At 36.8% G+C, this 20,307-nt stretch overlaps 1 protein-coding gene across 5 annotated transcripts in view; it reads left to right on the top strand.

The window, feature by feature from the left end:
* Positions 1–20,307, top strand: part of eps15l1b (epidermal growth factor receptor pathway substrate 15-like 1b) — a 78,573-nt gene that overhangs the window by 48,811 nt on the left and 9,455 nt on the right. For 2 of the 5 annotated variants that reach the window (XM_079820356.1, XM_079820357.1), the window contains exons 22-23: positions 3,031–3,124; positions 15,607–15,767. In XM_079820356.1, coding sequence (XP_079676482.1) covers positions 3,031–3,124; positions 15,607–15,767 — 255 coding nt within the window. Of the gene's footprint in view, positions 1–3,030; positions 3,125–4,876; positions 5,004–15,606; positions 15,768–20,307 lie in introns of those variants that run through there. The other 3 variants (XM_079820360.1, XM_079820358.1, XM_079820359.1) reach the window with 2 other exon arrangements.

Here is a 20,307-nt window from a genome sequence, read left to right as displayed (position 1 = left end):
TCACTATACCGCTATATTACTATACCGCTATATTACAGTCACTATACCGCTATATTACAGTCACTATACCGCTATATTACTATACCGCTATATTACAGTCACTATACCGCTATATTACAGTCACTATACCGCTATATTACTATACCGCTATATTACAGTCACTATACCGCTATATTACAGTCACTATACCGCTATATTACAGTCACTATACCGCTATATTACAGTCACTATACCGCTATATTACTATACCGCTATATTACAGTCACTATACCGCTATATTACAGTCACTATACCGCTATATTACTATACCGCTATATTACAGTCACTATACCGCTATATTACAGTCACTATACCGCTATATTACTATACCGCTATATTACAGTCACTATACCGCTATATTACAGTCACTATACCGCTATATTACTATACCGCTATATTACAGTCACTATACCGCTATATTACAGTCACTATACCGCTATATTACTATACCGCTATATTACAGTCACTATACCGCTATATTACAGTCACTATACCGCTATATTACTATACCGCTATATTACTATACCGCTATATTACAGTCACTATACCGCTATATTACAGTCACTATACCGCTATATTACTATACCGCTATATTACTATACCGCTATATTACAGTCACTATACCGCTATATTACAGTCACTATACCGCTATATTACTATACCGCTATATTACTATACCGCTATATTACAGTCACTATACCGCTATATTACAGTCACTATACCGCTATATTACAGTCACTATACCGCTATATTACTATACCGCTATATTACAGTCACTATACCGCTATATTACAGTCACTATACCGCTATATTACTATACCGCTATATTACAGTCACTATACCGCTATATTACAGTCACTATACCGCTATATTACTATACCGCTATATTACAGTCACTATACCGCTATATTACAGTCACTATACCGCTATATTACTATACCGCTATATTACAGTCACTATACCGCTATATTACAGTCACTATACCGCTATATTACTATACCGCTATATTACAGTCACTATACCGCTATATTACAGTCACTATACCGCTATATTACTATACCGCTATATTACTATACCGCTATATTACAGTCACTATACCGCTATATTACAGTCACTATACCGCTATATTACTATACCGCTATATTACTATACCGCTATATTACAGTCACTATACCGCTATATTACAGTCACTATACCGCTATATTACAGTCACTATACCGCTATATTACTATACCGCTATATTACAGTCACTATACCGCTATATTACAGTCACTATACCGCTATATTACTATACCGCTATATTACAGTCACTATACCGCTATATTACAGTCACTATACCGCTATATTACTATACCGCTATATTACAGTCACTATACCGCTATATTACAGTCACTATACCGCTATATTACTATACCGCTATATTACAGTCACTATACCGCTATATTACAGTCACTATACCGCTATATTACAGTCACTATACCGCTATATTACTATACCGCTATATTACAGTCACTATACCGCTATATTACAGTCACTATACCGCTATATTACTATACCGCTATATTACTATACCGCTATATTACAGTCACTATACCGCTATATTACAGTCACTATACCGCTATATTACAGTCACTATACCGCTATATTACTATACCGCTATATTACAGTCACTATACCGCTATATTACAGTCACTATACCGCTATATTACAGTCACTATACCGCTATATTACTATACCGCTATATTACAGTCACTATACCGCTATATTACAGTCACTATACCGCTATATTACAGTCACTATACCGCTATATTACTATACCGCTATATTACTATACCGCTATATTACAGTCACTATACCGCTATATTACAGTCACTATACCGCTATATTACAGTCACTATACCGCTATATTACTATACCGCTATATTACAGTCACTATACCGCTATATTACAGTCACTATACCGCTATATTACAGTCACTATACCGCTATATTACAGTCACTATACCGCTATATTACAGTCACTATACCGCTATATTACTATACCGCTATATTACAGTCACTATACCGCTATATTACAGTCACTATACCGCTATATTACAGTCACTATACCGCTATATTACAGTCACTATACCGCTATATTACTATACCGCTATATTACAGTCACTATACCGCTATATTACAGTCACTATACCGCTATATTACAGTCACTATACCGCTATATTACTATACCGCTATATTACAGTCACTATACCGCTATATTACAGTCACTATACCGCTATATTACAGTCACTATACCGCTATATTACTATACCGCTATATTACTATACCGCTATATTACAGTCACTATACCGCTATATTACAGTCACTATACCGCTATATTACAGTCACTATACCCCTATATTACAGTCACTATACCGCTATATTACAGTCACTATACCGCTATATTACAGTCACTATACCGCTATATTACAGTCACTATACCGCTATATTACAGTCACTATACCGCTATATTACTATACCGCTATATTACAGTCACTATACCGCTATATTACAGTCACTATACCGCTATATTACAGTCACTATACCCCTATATCACAGTCACTATACCGCTATATACACACCAAATGAAAGGTAATAGGGGCACTTATGTACAGTATAACATTAAACTTTGTGGTATTAAATTACAAAAACTAGCTAATGTGTGAGTGTTTCTAATACAACATCCGAGGGAGTGACCTCTTTCTCTCTTCTGACCAGTGTAATCAATCTCAATATCTCTTTTGGAAAGTCATGGAAACACTATTGTGGATTTTTTTCTTTTGCTATTGGGGCAAAACAGGAATGCAAAAATTATATTTATATTTACCTAACTATGATGATTTTCGTTTTCAAACCTGGAAATGTGAAAAGGGTCCAATGCTGCACATTGTTTTACATACTATTATATATACTTTGCAATAAGTGCAGTGTTGTGATTTGTATTCATTCTCAGAGCTCAACCATAGAGCCTCAGAGCCGAAAGCCGACGTACCCACTGCCCCCTCCGAAAAAACCTGGACCACAGAGACCAGCGCCGCCTCCTTATGGTGAGAAAACCCCTGCCAACATCAAAGTGTGTTCGTGATTTACTGATTTAATTATCTAGTTCATCTGATAAGCATGAGTGTGTGAGTGTGCGTTTTAATTATATTAAAAATGCATTATGACGTTTATCTTGTTGGTTTTATTATGCGGTGATTAAAATTACATTTTTATCTGGTATAGTCATTTTATTATAATATGAAGTGCTTGTTGTGTGCATAACAACTAACTGAATTTAATAACTGTAATGTCTAGAGGTAAATGAGATCCCTAAATGAGATGAAGTTTTAATACTGCAGTCAGCTCTATAACCAGACCCAAACTATATGCTAAACATAAAATATAGAATTAATACACAATCCTCAGTTTTAAAGCACAAATATGTTTGTAAAATGCTTCTATTAATTCCTCCTACTAAACTGTGTTATTCTTGTTGGTTAATGTAAATGTTAGTGTTGTTTTACTATTATTTTATTTATTTCAGTTAGTTGTCTAGGCAGCATGTTTAATTTAAGATTTTATTTTATTTCAATGACCAAAAACTATTTTTTAAGTTTGTTTTTCATCTAATTTTTTTTATTTATTTATTTTATTATATAATTTTAGCACTTCAACTTAAATATATTTCAGTTAGTTGTCTAGGCAGCATGTTTAATTTAAGATTTTATTTTATTTTATTTCAATGACCAAAAACTATTTTTTAAGTGAATGTTTTTCATCAATTTTTTTTTTTATTATATAATTTTAGTACTTCAACTTAAACGTATTTCAGTTAGTTGTCTAGGCTGCATTTTTATAATTTTTTTTAAGTTTAAGTTTTTTTATTTAATTAATTAATTTAATTTAATTTAGTTTTATTTTATTTTATTTCAGCTTTATTTCAATTACCAAATTATTATTTTTTTATATTTTGTTTTATTTCAATTACCAACATTTTTTTTTAAGCTTTTCATTTTACTTTTACTTTATTTTATTTTTTAATTTAATTTAATTTATTTTATTTTATTTTATTTTATTTTATTTTATTTTATTTTATTTTATTTTATTTTAATTTAATTTAATTTAATTTAATTTAATTTAATTTAATTTAATTTAATTTAATTTAATTTAATTTAATTTAATTTAATTTTTAATTTAATTTTATTTTATTTCAGCTTTATTTTAATTACCCAAACTATTTTTTAAGTTTTTCATTTAATTTTTTATATTTATTTTATTTATTTATTTATTTATTTTTATTATTATTTTATTTTATTTCAATTACCAAAAACAATTTTTTTTACTGGTAAACATTATGGATAGTTGCTTCACAAACTTTTCTGCGAATATTGCCACAAAGCAATTGTGTTTACTGTCTTTACATAGTCCTGACATGAGTTATTGGATATAAATTTGTCCAAACCAGATTATTTAGAGATTTTATAACACTGGTCCAACTACTATTTAACTTCTACAATGCCACTGATTGGCAATACTTTCATATTCTAGTTTAATGCCCCATAGACTTGCTTCCATTGTAAGTGCATGATTGTACACAATTGCAAATGCTTGTTTTACAAACTGAGTGTCAGAAGTATCTTCTGTGGTAAAGCTTGATTTATAATGAACCTGAAGTATTCTTATAAGTACTAATTCAAGTTTTAACTGTAAACAACTTCAGACCTGTACCACATTTCACAACCCACATCATATTTCATAACCCAGCAACAAACTCAATAATATGACAGATCATGCACTGTTATCCTGATAATGTACAGGCGGACACTTCCCCATTCTGGCGATATCGAAACGCATCGGTGCGTTGTGAGCTCATAGGACGGCTGTGACAGGAAAGATAAGAGCCATCTTGGCATGAGATAATCTGCCGCTGCAGCCTCACGCACTCAAAGAACGGACGCCTGCAGGTTTATTTGTCTACTTGAAAGCAGATTTCACCCCAAAATGAAGATTTACTTTCCCTCGTGTTGGAAAATAGAAGATGTTTGGCAGAATGTTCACGCTGCTCTTTTCCATATGATTGAATGTATATACACTACACAAGTTTGGGGTCATTACGTTTTTTTATATTTTGTAAAGATTTTTTTACTAATTTATTCAGCAAGGACGCATGAGATTGCGTGTCTCTGTGAGTGAGTGAGAGCGTGCGTGTGTGTGTGTGCGCGTGTGTGTGTGTGAGTGCGTTTGTGCGTGTGAGTGTGTGCGTGTGTGTGAGTGCGTTTGTATGAGTGTGGGTGTGAGAGAGAGTGTGTGTCTGAATGTGCGCGTGTGTATATGAGCGCGTGTGTATAAGTGTGTGAGCGTGCGTGTATGTGTAATAGCGCGTATGTGAGCTTTGCTGTATGAGTGCGTGTGTGTATGAGCGTGTGTGTGTGTGTATGAGCGCATGTGTGTATGAGCGCGTGTGTGTATGAGCGTGTGTGTATGAACGTGTGAGCGTGCGTCTGTGTGTATGAGCGTGTGTGTATGAGCGCGTGTGTGTATGAGCGCATGTGTGTGAGCGGATGTGTATGAGCATGCGTGTGTGTATGAGCGCATGTGTGTATGAGCGTGTGTGTATGAACGTGTGAGCGTGCGTCTGTGTGTATGAGCTGTGTATGAGCTTGTGTGTATGAGCGTGTGTGTGCATGAGCGCGTGTGTGAATGAGCGCATGTGTGTGAGCGTATGTGTATGAGCATGCGTGAGTGTATGAGTGTGTGTGTGTATGAGCGCATGTGTGAATGAGCGCATGTGTGTGAGCGTATGTGTATGAGCATGCGTGAGTGTATGAGTGTGTGTGTGTGTGTGTATGAGCGCATGTGTGTATGAGCGTGTGTGTGTATGAGCGCGTGTGTATGAACGTGTGAGCGTGCGTCTGTGTGTATGAGCTGTGTATGAGCGTGTGTGTGTATGAGCATGTGTATGAGCGCGTGTGTATGAGCGTGTGAGCGTGCGTCTGTGTGTATGAGCTGTGTATGAGCGTGTGTGTGTATGAGCATGTGTATGAGCGCGTGTGTATGAGCGCGTGTGTGTATGAGCGTCTGTGTGTATGAGCTGTGTATGAGCGTGTGTGTGTATGAGCATGTGTATGAGCGCGTGTGTATGAGCGTGTGAGTGTGTGTCTGTGTGTCTGTGTGTATGAGCGCGTGTGTGTATGAGCTGTGTATGAGCGTGTGTGTGTATGAGCATGTGTATGAGCGCGTGTGTATGAGCGTGTGAGTGTGTGTCTGTGTGTATGAGCTGTGTATGAGCGTGTGTGTGTATGAGCATGTGTATGAGCGCGTGTGTATGAGCGTGTGAGTGTGTGTCTGTGTGTATGAGCGCGTGTGTGTATGAGCGTGTGTGTGTATGAGCATGTGTATGAGCGTGTGAGCGTGCGTCTGTGTGTATGAGCTGTGTATGAGCGCGTGTGTGTATGAGCATGTGTATGAGCGCGTGTGAATGTGTGTCTGTGTGTATGAGCTGTGTATGAGCGTGTGTGTGTATGCGCATGTGTATGAGCGCGTGTGTGTATGAGCATGTGTATGAGCGCGTGTGTATGAGCGCGTGTGAGTGTGTGTCTGTGTGTATGAGCTGTGTATGAGCGTGTGTGTGTATGAGCATGTGTATGAGCATGTGTATGAGCGCGTGTGTGTATGAGCGTGTGTGTGTATGAGCTGTGTATGAGCGCGTGTGTGTATGAGCATGTGTATGAGCGCGTGTGTGTATGAGCGTGTGTGTGTATGAGCTGTGTATGAGCGTGTGTGTGTATGAGCATGTGTATGAGCGCGTGTGTATGAGCGCGTGTGTGTATGAGCGTGTGTGTGTATGAGCTGTGTATGAGCGTGTGTGTGTATGAGCATGTGTATGAGCGCGTGTGTGTATGAGCATGTGTATGAGCGCGTGTGTGTATGAGCGTGTGTGTGTATGAGCTGTGTATGAGCGTGTGTGTGTATGAGCATGTGTATGAGCGCGTGTGTATGAGCGCGTGTGTGTATGAGCGCGTGTGTGTATGAGCGTGTGTGTGTATGAGCTGTGTATGAGCGTGTGTGTGTATGAGCATGTGTATGAGCGTGAGTGTGTGTCTGTGTGTATGAGCGCGTGTGTGTGAGCATGTGTATGAGCGCGTGTGAATGTGTGTCTGTGTGTATGAGCTGTGTATGAGCGTGTGTGTATGCGCATGTGTATGAGCGCGTGTGTGTATGAGCATGTGTATGAGCGCGTGTGAGTGTGTGTCTGTGTGTATGAGCGCGCGTGTGTATGAGCATGTGTATGAGCGCGTGTGAGTGTGTGTCTGTGTGTATGAGCGCGTGTGTGTATGAGCATGTGTATGAGCGCGTGTGAGTGTGTGTCTGTGTGTATGAGCTGTGTATGAGCGTGTGTGTGTATGCGCATGTGTATGAGCGTGTGTGTGTATGAGCATGTGTATGAGCATGTGTATGAGCGCGTGTGTGTATGAGCGTGTGTGTGTATGAGTGCGTGTGTGTATGAGCATGTGTATGAGCGCGTGTGTGTATGAGCGTGTGTGTGTATGAGCTGTGTATGAGCGTGTGTGTGTATGAGCATGTGTATGAGCGCGTGTGTATGAGCGCGTGTGTGTATGAGCGTGTGTGTGTATGAGCTGTGTATGAGCGTGTGTGTGTATGAGCATGTGTATGAGCGCGTGTGTGTATGAGCATGTGTATGAGCGTGTGTGTGTATGAGCTGTGTATGAGCGTGTGTGTGTATGAGCATGTGTATGAGCGCGTGTGTATGAGCGTGTGTGTGTATGAGCTGTGTATGAGCGTGTGTGTGTATGAGCATGTGTATGAGCGCGTGTGTATGAGCGTGTGTGTGTATGAGCTGTGTATGAGCGTGTGTGTGTATGAGCATGTGTATGAGCGCGTGTGTATGAGCGCGTGTGTGTATGAGCGTGTGTGTGTATGAGCATGTGTATGAGCGCGTGTGAGTGTGTGTCTGTGTGTATGAGCGCGCGTGTGTGTGAGCATGCTTGTGTGTGTGTATGAGCGTGTGTGAGCACATGCGCGTGTGTGTGTGTTTTAATGTTTTTTAATCAAATAAATGCAACCTTGGTGAGCATAAGAGACTTTCAAAAACATTAAAAAATCTTACCAAGCGTTTGAACTGTAGTGTATTAATACAAAACCAGGAGAAGAATTACGTTAGAGTGAGTAAATAAAGACTAAATGTAAACTGATAATAGAGTATATGATTGAGAGTGTTTGTTTGTGTGTGCATATAAGGTTGGTTTCCACACATTCATATGTTTACATGACTCTGAGTGAAATCCTCTTGAACTGGTTCACCTGCATCTACATATAGAATCAGTGAATCATCCGTTCGTCTGCATCGCTCCAGGAATGTATAATCAAAATCTGTCAGTTTCTGTTTCCTGCGGCGTAATCAGTGGTGTAGTGGTTACCTGCACGAGTTGTGCCGTGGGTGGGTTAGCAGACGCTTTTATCCAAAGCAACATGAGGAATAAAACAAAACGATTCATCCTACAAGATTCATCAAAATGAGATTTTGCTGATATTTTGTGATTTTTAAAGTACACTCAAGTGCACAATAGCATCATTTAGGCAGAATTTAGCATGAAATCTGGTCACTTTATAGTGCATTCTGGCCAAGAATCCCCAAGTTTGTCCTTATTTTACTATGATTGTACTAGTTTTATTATGCTAATAATGTAGCGCCCCTTGCAATGTTGATTATGCCATGAAATTATGTATTGCACACATTTCGGACGGCAGCTGTGAGTGAAATCGAGCTTGCATTACTAAAAGTAAAGTCAAAGCTGAGAGATGCATCACTTTATGTGAGTGTACTGAATGTATGCAGATAAAACGAGATGTAGAGTTGATTATAAAGAGCTGAGCGATTATAGCATTTACATACGATTATGTTTTTACTGCTTTTTTAATTAAATAAATGCAGCCTTGAGCCTTATTCGGACGGTAATTGTTTGTCATGTGGAAGTCGTGCATTCAGAGTTTATTTATTCCCGGTGGAGGAGCGAGATTTTTAATATGATTTATGCTGTAAATAAAATGTAATATGCTTGGTATAATAAGAATAAATGCACATTTAATTTAATAATCAGAAAATGGGATCCTAATTATTATTTAATTATTTAAGTCTGTTTAAAAATAGGAAGATATATATATAGACGCAGATTATAGTAAAATTTCATCTCAAAATAAAGGATGTAATTTTATTCCACATGGAAATGAGCGGAAATGAGTGAATACAGCCTCTTATTTACATGATGATGTTATTAAACAGATATAATCGCTGTCGTTATAACGGCCCATTTCAAATGTTTACCTGCTTTTCTTCTTTTAATTTTTGGAGCGGTGATGAAATAATTGCTCTGGTAAATACTGCCCAGCATTTCAGTAATAAAAGTCTAGATCTCTAAAATGCATCCAAATTACAGTGAAGCGCAACCGTACGGTGCTCTGCAGGGGTCAAAAAGGATATTCTTAAACTCAGAGATGTGGATTCGGACGGCAATTAAATGACCTCACGACCTCTGTGTTTGTCTGAAAACAGTCGGAAATTCACTGACGTTCTGGATTCAGACGGCAATAAAATCCCTGACTAACCCCTGTAAATGATGACAATACCTTATGACCCCACGAGAAATAATAACCGTCCGAATATGGCTTTAGGATGCTTTTGCAGAGTCTGAGAGTCACCAGTTGCTGTTTACATTAATGTTTAAATGACATCAAAATTCAAAGTAATCACTTTGGTAATCTAAAATACTTTTCATTACTGTCATTTAATTGCCGTCCGAATCCACATCTCTGAGTTTAAGAATATATCACTTCAAAATTCACTGTTTATATCCTTTTTGACCCCTGCAGAGCACCGTACAGTTATGGTTACGGTCATTTGGATGCATTTTAAAGATCTAGACTTTCATTACTGAAATGCTGGCGAGTATTTACAAGAGCAAGATATTTCATCACCGCTCCAAAAATAAAGAGAAGCTCGTAAAGATTTGAAATGGGCCGTTATTACGGCAGCGATTATATCTGTTTTTAATAACCATCATCATGTAAATAAGAGGCTGTATTCATTTATTCCCGCTCATTTCCATGTGGAATAAAATGACATCCTTTATTTTGAGATAAAACAAGACGGAAAACCATTTTAACTATAATGTGCGTCTATATATCTTCCTATTATTAAACAGATTTAAATAAATAATAATTAGGATATTATTTTCCTATTATTAAATTAAATATACATTTATTCTTATACCAAGCAAATGACATTTTATTTACTCCACATGACGTGAAACAATTACCATCCGAATAGGGCTTTCAAAAACATAAAAATGTTTAATGTTTCCAAACTTGAAGCATTCGAAAGATGAACGGAGGTCTTGCGGGTGTGGAACAGCATAAGGGTGAGGAATTAATGACATTATTACTTTAATGAATTCTAGTTATTAGAAGTGTGTGTTCACACTCTGGTATGTTTCATGCACAAATACATCTTAAGATGGAGATCTGAGTTTGTTTTGAACATGGCTAGAGTCACCTCTAACACCAACACACATGTTTACGCTCTGTATTCAGTGCTTGAAGTCAGGAATATTCCGATGCATAACCTTTACAGCGAGCTGTTTACACTACTAATTCTTTCTTGTGTTCGACGCAGGGGTTTGTTTAGTGTTGTTCGTGGTGTGTTTATTACTATAACAGGCACAGAAAGGGCATGGGTGGGGCGTTGGTAGTTTCACTACTATCTCTGAGTTAAGAGAGAAAAAAGGCCTTCCTCTCCATGGCACAAGAAGCTTGTGTAGTGGTGTGAGAGATGTAGAGAAGCGAGTTCCTCTAAAGTTCGCGGTTCACACCCTTAAACTGAGCACCAATGTTCCCACGGTTGGCTAAATATATTTATGCCAGGTTCTCACACCCCTCTGGAAGGGTAAATACAGAACAGTTCGACTGTATGACCCTTTGTAGCTTCTCAGTTCAGATGTTTGTGCGTTTTCACTTTGAATGATCCTGTTCTTTCAAAATACAGTCGTGCTCAAAAGTTTACACACCCCTTGCAGAATCTGCAGAATCTTAATTGTGTTAACAAAATTAGAGGGATCGTATAAATGCATGCTATTTTTTTTTATTTAGCACTGTCCTGAATAAGATATTTTTACATATAGTCCAATAGACAAAAAAAGCTGCATTTATAAAAAATGACCCTGTGCAAAAGTTTACACACCCTTGATTATTTTGTTTGTTTTGTGATGGTTGTTCATGATTCCCTTGTTTGTCCTGCCCACTGTTCTTCAGAAAAATCTTCCAAGTCCCAAAAATTCTTCAGTTTTCCAGCATCTTTTGCATATTTGAACCATTTCCAGCAGTGACTGTGTGAAAAGATGGATCTCAAAATCACACAGAGGACAATTGAGGGACTATATTAATCACACACTTTGCTCCATTTAAATTCTTTTATTATTTTTTCAGGTGAATCTCATGAAAATATGCCTGGCTCATATTTCACCCCAAAGTCAAATAACTGTATGGCCATTAAGATTGTTTTGGGTTGTGACATTTAAGCTGTTAAACACATTTCCCCTTAAAATCTCATTATTTTATTATAGACATATTACTTTACTTTTTTTCTGCTCATTATTCGCAATGATCATCATTCCTGTAATATATAATTTTCCTCAGTATACTGTCCTGTACTACCATTATTCTTAAAAAGTTTAAATTGATGTAAAACATACATCAAGTACTTAACATTTTAAATGTATATATATATAGAGTACAGGTCAAAAGTTTGGAAACATTACTATTTTTTAGTGTTTTTGAAAGTAGTCTCTTATGCTCATCAAGCCTGCATTTATTTGATCAAAAACAGTAATATTGTGAAATATTATTACAATTTAAAATAATGGTTTTCTATTTTAATAGACTTTAAAATGTAATTAATTTCTGTGATGCAAAGCTGAATTTTCAGCATCATTACTCCGGTCTTCAGTGTCACATGACCCTTCAGAAATCATTCTAATATGAAATGAATTGCAGTAATGAGTTTAATTGCATATCCTTTTTTTTAATTTTTCGTCTTACTCTTGACATTAGTCACTTTCAGCCTCTTTAAACTCTCATTGGTTATTATAGTGGGTTGTGGTTGCTGTTGGCCATGGTTTGTAAATATTGCTCATAGTTTGAAGAAATCAAGCCTTTGCAGTGGTGTTGGTGAATTATTTAATCACAGATAATTAAACGTCTGCTCCAAAAGGTAAGAAGTGACTTCTAAAACCCAAAGTGTACCTCGTTCTTTTTTACGGGTATGCTAGAGTATGCATACACTCGAACACGTAGCCTTTCAAAGTATACTTAATTTGTCACATGCTCTTTAGAGAGTTTCATCTTTGTCCAATGTCTGCGCTATTTTTCTCCAGAAGTTATGACCAATGTCTTTGTATTCTTTTAAACTAAAGTTGCAGCTATCTCATACAAAAACTGGGCTATGCGCAAACTATTCTGGTGACGAAATTTGCATCACATGGACCCTTGTGTGTGTGTGTGTGTGTGTGTGTGTGTTAGAAACTATAGTATACTTTGGACTTTACAAGATGTAATATAAAACGTGGGTGTCTGTGAAGTTTCAGCTCAAAATACCCCACAGATCATTTATTACACCATGTTGTAAATGCCCATTTTTGAGTGGAAGGAAAAACATGCTGTTTTTGTGCATGTATCTTTAAATGCAAATGAGCTGCTGCTTCCCGCCCCCTTTACAGAAGAGGCGGAGCCTGTACAGCTGATGCCTCGGATACTCTGCCAAAAACATCAGCTTAGTTTTGATAGAATCTGCAAACGGCTTGTTCGGAGACGCTGCTTATGATTTATGGCGGTTTAAAAAAGAGTGGGTGGATTTGTACTATTATAGGGTGGTTGTGTACACACACTGCCAACACACATTTATGTTCAAACACCATATGAAAGTGAATGTTGCATTATAGTTCCCCTTTAAGATGCCTCATTTTGTCCAAATTGTAAGGCAGCGTTGCATTGGTACTTCTTAGAGAAAACCAACCCAAAATGTATTGCAATGAGTTCACTGAAAAATGTTGATTACGGTATAAATATACTCATTTCATGCAATACCAAAAAGAAAATATATATATATAATCGGTAATGTACTATTTTACTCAATATTTGGTTTTGTGCATATGTTAGAATATAGACAGACCTTTTCTCGAGATATTTGCTTGAGCCTAATGGAGCTGTCGAATTCATGTGAAGGCAAATCACACACCTGACATTTTTAACATTACTTTTACATTTTGCTTTCTTCTCTTTCTTGATTGCCATCTCTTTCTCTCACATATCGAGGGTATCCTGAATCTAGAGCCTTTTAATCAGTTTGTGATGGTCTTATTCATCCAGGTCATTGCAGAATTTAGACGAAAGCAACTGGACTCTATTAAAGCAACTGCATGCCAATCATTGTGCTTATATTAGATTAAATGAGGATTAAATGCTTGGTCAAATCATGCGAGGTGTGCTCTTACTTGACTAAGTAATCAGAAAAGTAAAGTTCAGCTGCTTTTGACTAAATTCTATATAGAGCTGCACGATTACTCATTAAAAGATTGTGATCTTGATTCAAACACCTACATGTTCTCATTTCTAAATGAGTCCTTGAATCATTCATTCAAGAGATTTGCTCAAAAACTCTGATTCATCCAGTAATGAAACAAGTGAAGTCTTCATGAGTGAGTCATTGAATCATTCATTCAAGAGATTTGTTAAAAAACTCTGATTCATCCAGTAATGAAACAAGTGAAGTCTTTGAGTGAGTCATTGAATCATTCATTCAAGAGATTTGTTAAAAAACGCTAATTCATCCAGTAATGAAACAAGTGAAGTCTTCATGAGTGAGTCATTGAATCATTCATTCAAGAGATTTGTTAAAAAACGCTGATTCTTCCAGTAATGAAACAAGTGAAGTCTTCATGAGTGAGTCATTGAATCATTCATTCAAGAGATTTGTTAAAAAACGCTGATTCTTCCAGTAACGAAACAAGTGAAGTCTTCATGAGTGAGTCATTGAATCATTCATTCAAGAGATTTATTAAAAAAACGCTGATTCTTCCAGTAATGAAACAAGTGAAGTCTTCATGAGTGAGTCATTGAATCATTAATTCAAGAGATTTGTTAAAAAACGCTGATTCTTCCAGTAATGAAACAAGTGAAGTCTTCATGAGTGAGTCATTGAATCATTCATTCAAGAGATTTGATCAAAAACACTGATTCTTCCAGTAATGAAACAAGTGAAGTCTTCATGAGTGAGTCATTGAATCATTCATTCAAGAGATTTGTTAAAAAACGCTGATTCTTCCAGTAATGAAACAAGTGAAGTCTTCATGAGTGAGTCATTGAATCATTCATTCAAGAGATTTGTTAAAAAAACGCTGATTCTTCCAGTAATGAAAACAGTGAAGTCTTCATGAGTGAGTCATTGAATCATTCATTCAAGAGATTTGTTAAAAAACGCTGATTCATCCAGTAATGAAACAAGTGAAGTCTTCATGAGTGAGTCATTGAATCATTCATTCAAGAGATTTGTTAAAAAACGCTAATTCATCCAGTAATGAAACAAGTGAAGTCTTCATGAGTGAGTCATTGAATCATTCATTCAAGAGATTTGATCAAAAACGCTAATTCATCCAGTAATGAAACAAGTGAAGTCTTTACGAGTGAGTCATTGAATCATTCATTCAAGAGATTTGTTAAAAAACGCTAATTCATCCAGTAATGAAACAAGTGAAGTCTTCATGAGTGAGTCATTGAATCATTCATTCAAGAGATTTGCTCAAAAACTCTGATTCATCCAGTAATGAAACAAGTGAAGTCTTCATGAGTGAGTCATTGAATCATTCATTCAAGAGATTTGATCAAAAACGCTAATTCATCCAGTAATGAAACAAGTGAAGTCTTCATGAGTGAGTCATTGAATCATTCATTCAAGAGATTTGTTAAAAAACGCTGATTCTTCCAGTAATGAAACAAGTGAAGTCTTCATGAGTGAGTCATTGAATCATTCATTCAAGAGATTTGATCAAAAACACTAATTCATCCAGTAACGAAACAAGTGAAGTCTTCATGAGTGAGTCATTGAATCATTCATTCAAGAGATTTGTTAAAAAACGCTGATTCATCCAGTAATGAAACAAGTGAAGTCTTCATGAGTGAGTCATTGAATCATTCATTCAAGAGATTTGATCAAAAACACTGATTCATAATGAAAGTCTTTATTAAAGATTCAGTCATTTAGATGAATTAAACGGTTTAAATAGACTACAGCAATTAACATTTTGTCACAACCTCTAGTAAATTACATGTTATTTTGTTTAGTTTTCTGTTCAGAATCGTGCAGCTCTAATCCGTCAGGTCTTTGAATAAACTTTTTGTCATTTTGAATGATCTGTCCTGTACCTGAACTGTTCTGTTGGTGTTTTGGGAGTCATCTTTTTTTTCTTTGACACTATTTCAGGGAAGAATTCACCCGTCACGAATAGCGGTTCAGTGGTTCATAGTCAAGGGTTTGGTGCTCCAGCTGTTCGAAAGACACACACGGACCGAGGACCCGTCTCCTCGTCCTCTTCCTTACGGTCTGCGGTTAACCCGTCCTCAGGGGTTACAGACTTTAGAGCTGTAAGTCCAGCATCATGCCGTCTAAATCATCTCCATCTAGCTAGTTTATCTTTCTGCTGTCATCGTTTTAGCACCCCATTATTGTTCAGCTTGTAGTTGTAGTTGCATCCGCTTCATGCCGACATTTGCTATCGCTGCTTCCTCCGCTGCCCGTCTGCATCGTCCTGCACGTGCTACTGCCAAAATCATGCCTCGCTTTAAATAATTTTGAAAATTCTGTTATCATCAGCCTCATGTTGTTCCAAACCTGTTGTTCCATTACATCGTTACGCCAGTAGGTGGCAACAAGTGACTGTTTTTTTTTTTTTTCATTTAATCATTCATTCAAGAGATTCATTCAAAAACAATGATTCATCCAGTAATGAAACAAGTGAAGTCTTCATGAGTGAGTCATTGACTCGTTCATTCAAGAGATTTGCTCAAAAACACTGATTCATCCAGTAATGAAACAAGTGAAGTCTAAATGAGAGTCATTGAATCATTCATTCAAGAGATTTGCTCAAAAACACTGATTCATCCAGTAATGAAACAAGTGAAGTCTTCATGAGTGAGTCATTGAATCATTAATTCAAGAGATTTGCTCAAAAACACTGATTCATCCAGTAATGAAACAAGTGAAGTCTTCATGATTGATTCATTCATTCACGAGATTTGTTCAAAAACACTGATTTATCCAGTAATGAAACAAGTGAAGTCTTCATGAGTGAGTCATTGAATCATTCATTCAAGAGATTCATTCAAAAACGCTGATTCATCCAGTAATGAAACAAGTAAAGTCTTCATGATTGATTCATTCATTCACGAGATTTGTTCAAAAACACTGATTCATCCAGTAATGAAGTGAAGTCTTTATGAGTGAGTCATTGAATCATTCATTCAAGAGATTTGCTCAAAAACACTGATTCATCCAGTAATGAAACAAGTGAAGTCTTCATGAGTGAGTCATTGAATCATTCATTCAAGAGATTCATTCAAAAACGCTGATTCATCCAGTAATGAAACAAGTAAAGTCTTCATGATTGATTGATTCATTCACGAGATTTGTTCAAAAACACTGATTCATCCAGTAATGAAGTGAAGTCTTTATGAGTGAGTCATTGAATCATTCATTCAAGAGATTTGTTCAAAAACACTGATTCATCCAGTAATGAAGTGAAGTCTTTATGAGTGAGTCATTGAATCATTCATTCAAGAGATTTGTTCAAAAACACTGATTCATCCAGTAATGAAGTGAAGTCTTTATGAGTGAGTCATTGAATCATTCAGCAATGAAACAAGTGGAGTCTTTATTGCTGTGTTTGAAATCGCCCCCTATACACCCTCACAGTGCATTATGGGTACTCTCTAGCCATTGAGTGTACAGTGGTTATACACTCATTATTGCGGTGCATTGTGGGATTGAATGAGCGCACTGGATAACGTCCACTATGGTTTCGGACACCACTACAAATGGCTGTCCCCACAAATAGTGCCCTATTTAATGGTATAGGGGGCGATTTCGGGCACAGCATATGTGTGAGTCATTGTGCTCAGTGACATTATCCAGAAGTTTATTTATTTTTCTCATCCAATAGTGTCAATGCACTCAAATCGATAATATTACTAAATATTAATTGTCTTTTAAGCCCCAACTTTTAAAACATGTTTGAAATGACATGAAAACCAAACACTGATCTCTAGTTTTCGGTCACTCTAGGTGTTTGCTGCTCACTGATGATGCAGCTGAACAGAAACAACAAGAGGAAGTTCTGTAGTGGAACAAACCTGCTGTTGATTTTAACCAGATGGCCTGTTTGTTTTTATCCAAACCAAGTTTATTTTTGTACACTGTAAAAATAAATTGTTTCAACTTAAAAAAAAGTACGTGTTCGGGCTGCCTTAATTTTAAATTTAGTCAACTTGAAATGTGAAGTTGTACTAAGTGACAACTTGGATATTTTTTTTAAGGCAGCACGAATACTTACTTTTTTAAGTTGAAACAACAATTTCATGGACTCACGAGTCATTCTTAGACTGAAAGGCCGTTTAAAACCATCAAAAACATTATTTTTTACCACAAGAGTCTTGATTATCCAAGTTTTTGGTGTCAAACATGCTAAAGTAGTTCTCATATGTATATAATATTGCATTGGCTAGAGATGTTGCAGAAACTTCTTTTTTCCCTAGTTTAAAAAAAAATACATTTACTTAAAAAGTTAATGAAAAAAGTTGAAAAGCTAACATTTATGACCCTTATACTTTTTAAAGGTCCCATGGCATGAAATTTTTATTTCATTTATTTCTAGGTTTTTTTAACATTAAAGCTACACTGTGTGATATTTTCCCCCATCTAGTGGTGAACTTGTATATGACCATCCAGTGAATTTTAGTTTCTGTTCTGTTCAATTCCGATTTCGTTTTAACTCCTACGGTGGCCGATTTAGTCCAAGATTAATATGGCTTCCAGTTCGACCTCGTCCACATTCGACACGGTGCCTGTGGGATATTCTGTGCGCAGTGGGATGGTTGGAACTCAACTGGCCTAATTATTCGAACTGCAGATAATCCAGAGTGAACTTTGATGCTAGTAATGTTTATTCAGTCATCCAATTGCAAGGCATAAACAGGTTTGCATGGATATGTACATAAATGTGGTTTCTGTGAGAGAACAAATTAGGATGGTAAATATACATGATAATGACATGACAGAATATACAAAGTTAAGAACTGTATAACTAATAAGTTACATTTGTATAATGTAACCGTAAACCAGAGCTTATTGTACCATATATAGGCGCTAAATGCAGCTGCATTAAAAGGAGCGGAGCTGCCGCTGCTAACAAGCGGTGTCCGGTTACAAAAGTGTGTGCGCAGGTTTAGCTCTGTATAACAATTGTTAATATGCCGATCAGACCTGATACATATTTCCATCAACATACATTACAAGCAAATATTTTCTATAAACGAATAAACATTGTTAATAACTGAATGACTATTCAAATATAGGTGAGCATTACGCTATTGTATGTTGACACAAAAATACTTCTGAGGTGACATCAACTGAATTACATGATGACACACTCTGAAACACATCCACAATGACAATAACTATTATTACTTACGGAGTTATTAACGCACAGAAATACCACACAAGGAAAAACAGACTTTTGAGGAATAAACAAGCCAGGAAAACTCCGTATAACTCTGTTACTGGAGCTGCTGAGATGAAAACTCTCTGCACATGCACCAGACAAGTCTGAACAAGTTGACGCGCACAGTGTTAAAACCGGTTAAAACGCGAATGGCGAAGCTTGAATTTACGGGTATGTCCCTCTTTGGCTAATGTACTTTCAAGATGGAGGGGCAACATGGCGACCACCATTAGATCCCATTACCTTATGTATTTTCAATGGCATATTATAAACTTACGAGAATACTTTATTACTTGAAAGAAGTAAATATACATTAATGAGCACATATATTTTTGAAAGAACTAAGTGTTTTTAGCTAAGAATAGACTAAAAAAGTTACACAGTGTAGCTTTAATGTGTTGCCCTAGCCTGTATATAGTCCCCAAGTGGCTAGAAATTTTGATAGGTGTAAACCGAGTTCTGGCTGTCTTTCTCTGCCTTTGAGAAAATGAGAGCTCAGACGAGCCGATCTGGAATCTTCCCTGTTATGATGTCATACAAGGAAAGGTTACCTCCCCTTCCTCTGCTTTGCCCACCCAAAGAATTAGGAGAAAATGGATTCAGTTTATCAGTCGCGATGTCAGCACAGGCTTTACAAACAGACTTTACGATATGGATTGGACAGCACCGCCACAAACAGTGAGTAACAATGTTCATTAATGCCTGATCTGTGATCAGTGATTTCTGATGTGTAGCTAATCATTCAAGTTCACGCAGACTTTCTTTCGAAATCGTTTAATGCTGTTGTTTATGCATCAGTGAATCAAGCCAGTGACTAAACGATCAACTTCACATGGTTTCTGTTAGTAGCAGGAAACAAATCTGTTAATTAAATGATAAAACTAGAGAGTGATCAAAGAACACACTCTTTATAATGTTCCGAGCTGTCAATCACACGTCGCGAGTGTATCTGCACACTTGCCCAAACCGCCGTTATAATGAATCACGCTGTTAATGCTGCACAAAGCTCTAATGTGGCGTTCACACCGGACGCGAATAAATCTCGCTATTTGCGCGAAGTTGGACGCTTGAATTTCATTTCATTTCATTCGCGTATGACATTCACTGCACAACAGACGGGAATTCGGCTCATGGGCGGGGCTTCTGCCAGCGGCTCGTCTCATTGTGAAATGGCTGACATGGGCTGTGTTTACACGTCTTTTTTTGTTAAAATCTACTGTTAATGTGTGACAAAACGTAGTTTTAAGACTTTTTCAGGTGATAATGTAGGTGTTTAAAGCTCAAATCTGTGGTTTATTTATAAAAAGAGCATCTATTTGAACATTTTATCTGGCGTTTTGGGAGTTGTGAGCTCCAGTGGATCAGCGGCGCTCATGAACCCCGGCGAGAGCAGCCTTTCCTCGGCCAGT

Source organism: Gobio gobio (assembly GCF_949357685.1).
Source record: "Gobio gobio genome assembly, chromosome: 6".
Lineage (NCBI taxonomy): Eukaryota > Metazoa > Chordata > Actinopteri > Cypriniformes > Gobionidae > Gobio > Gobio gobio.
The sequence above is the reverse complement of the archived record's forward strand: the minus strand, read 5'-3'. Positions and strand labels throughout refer to the sequence as shown.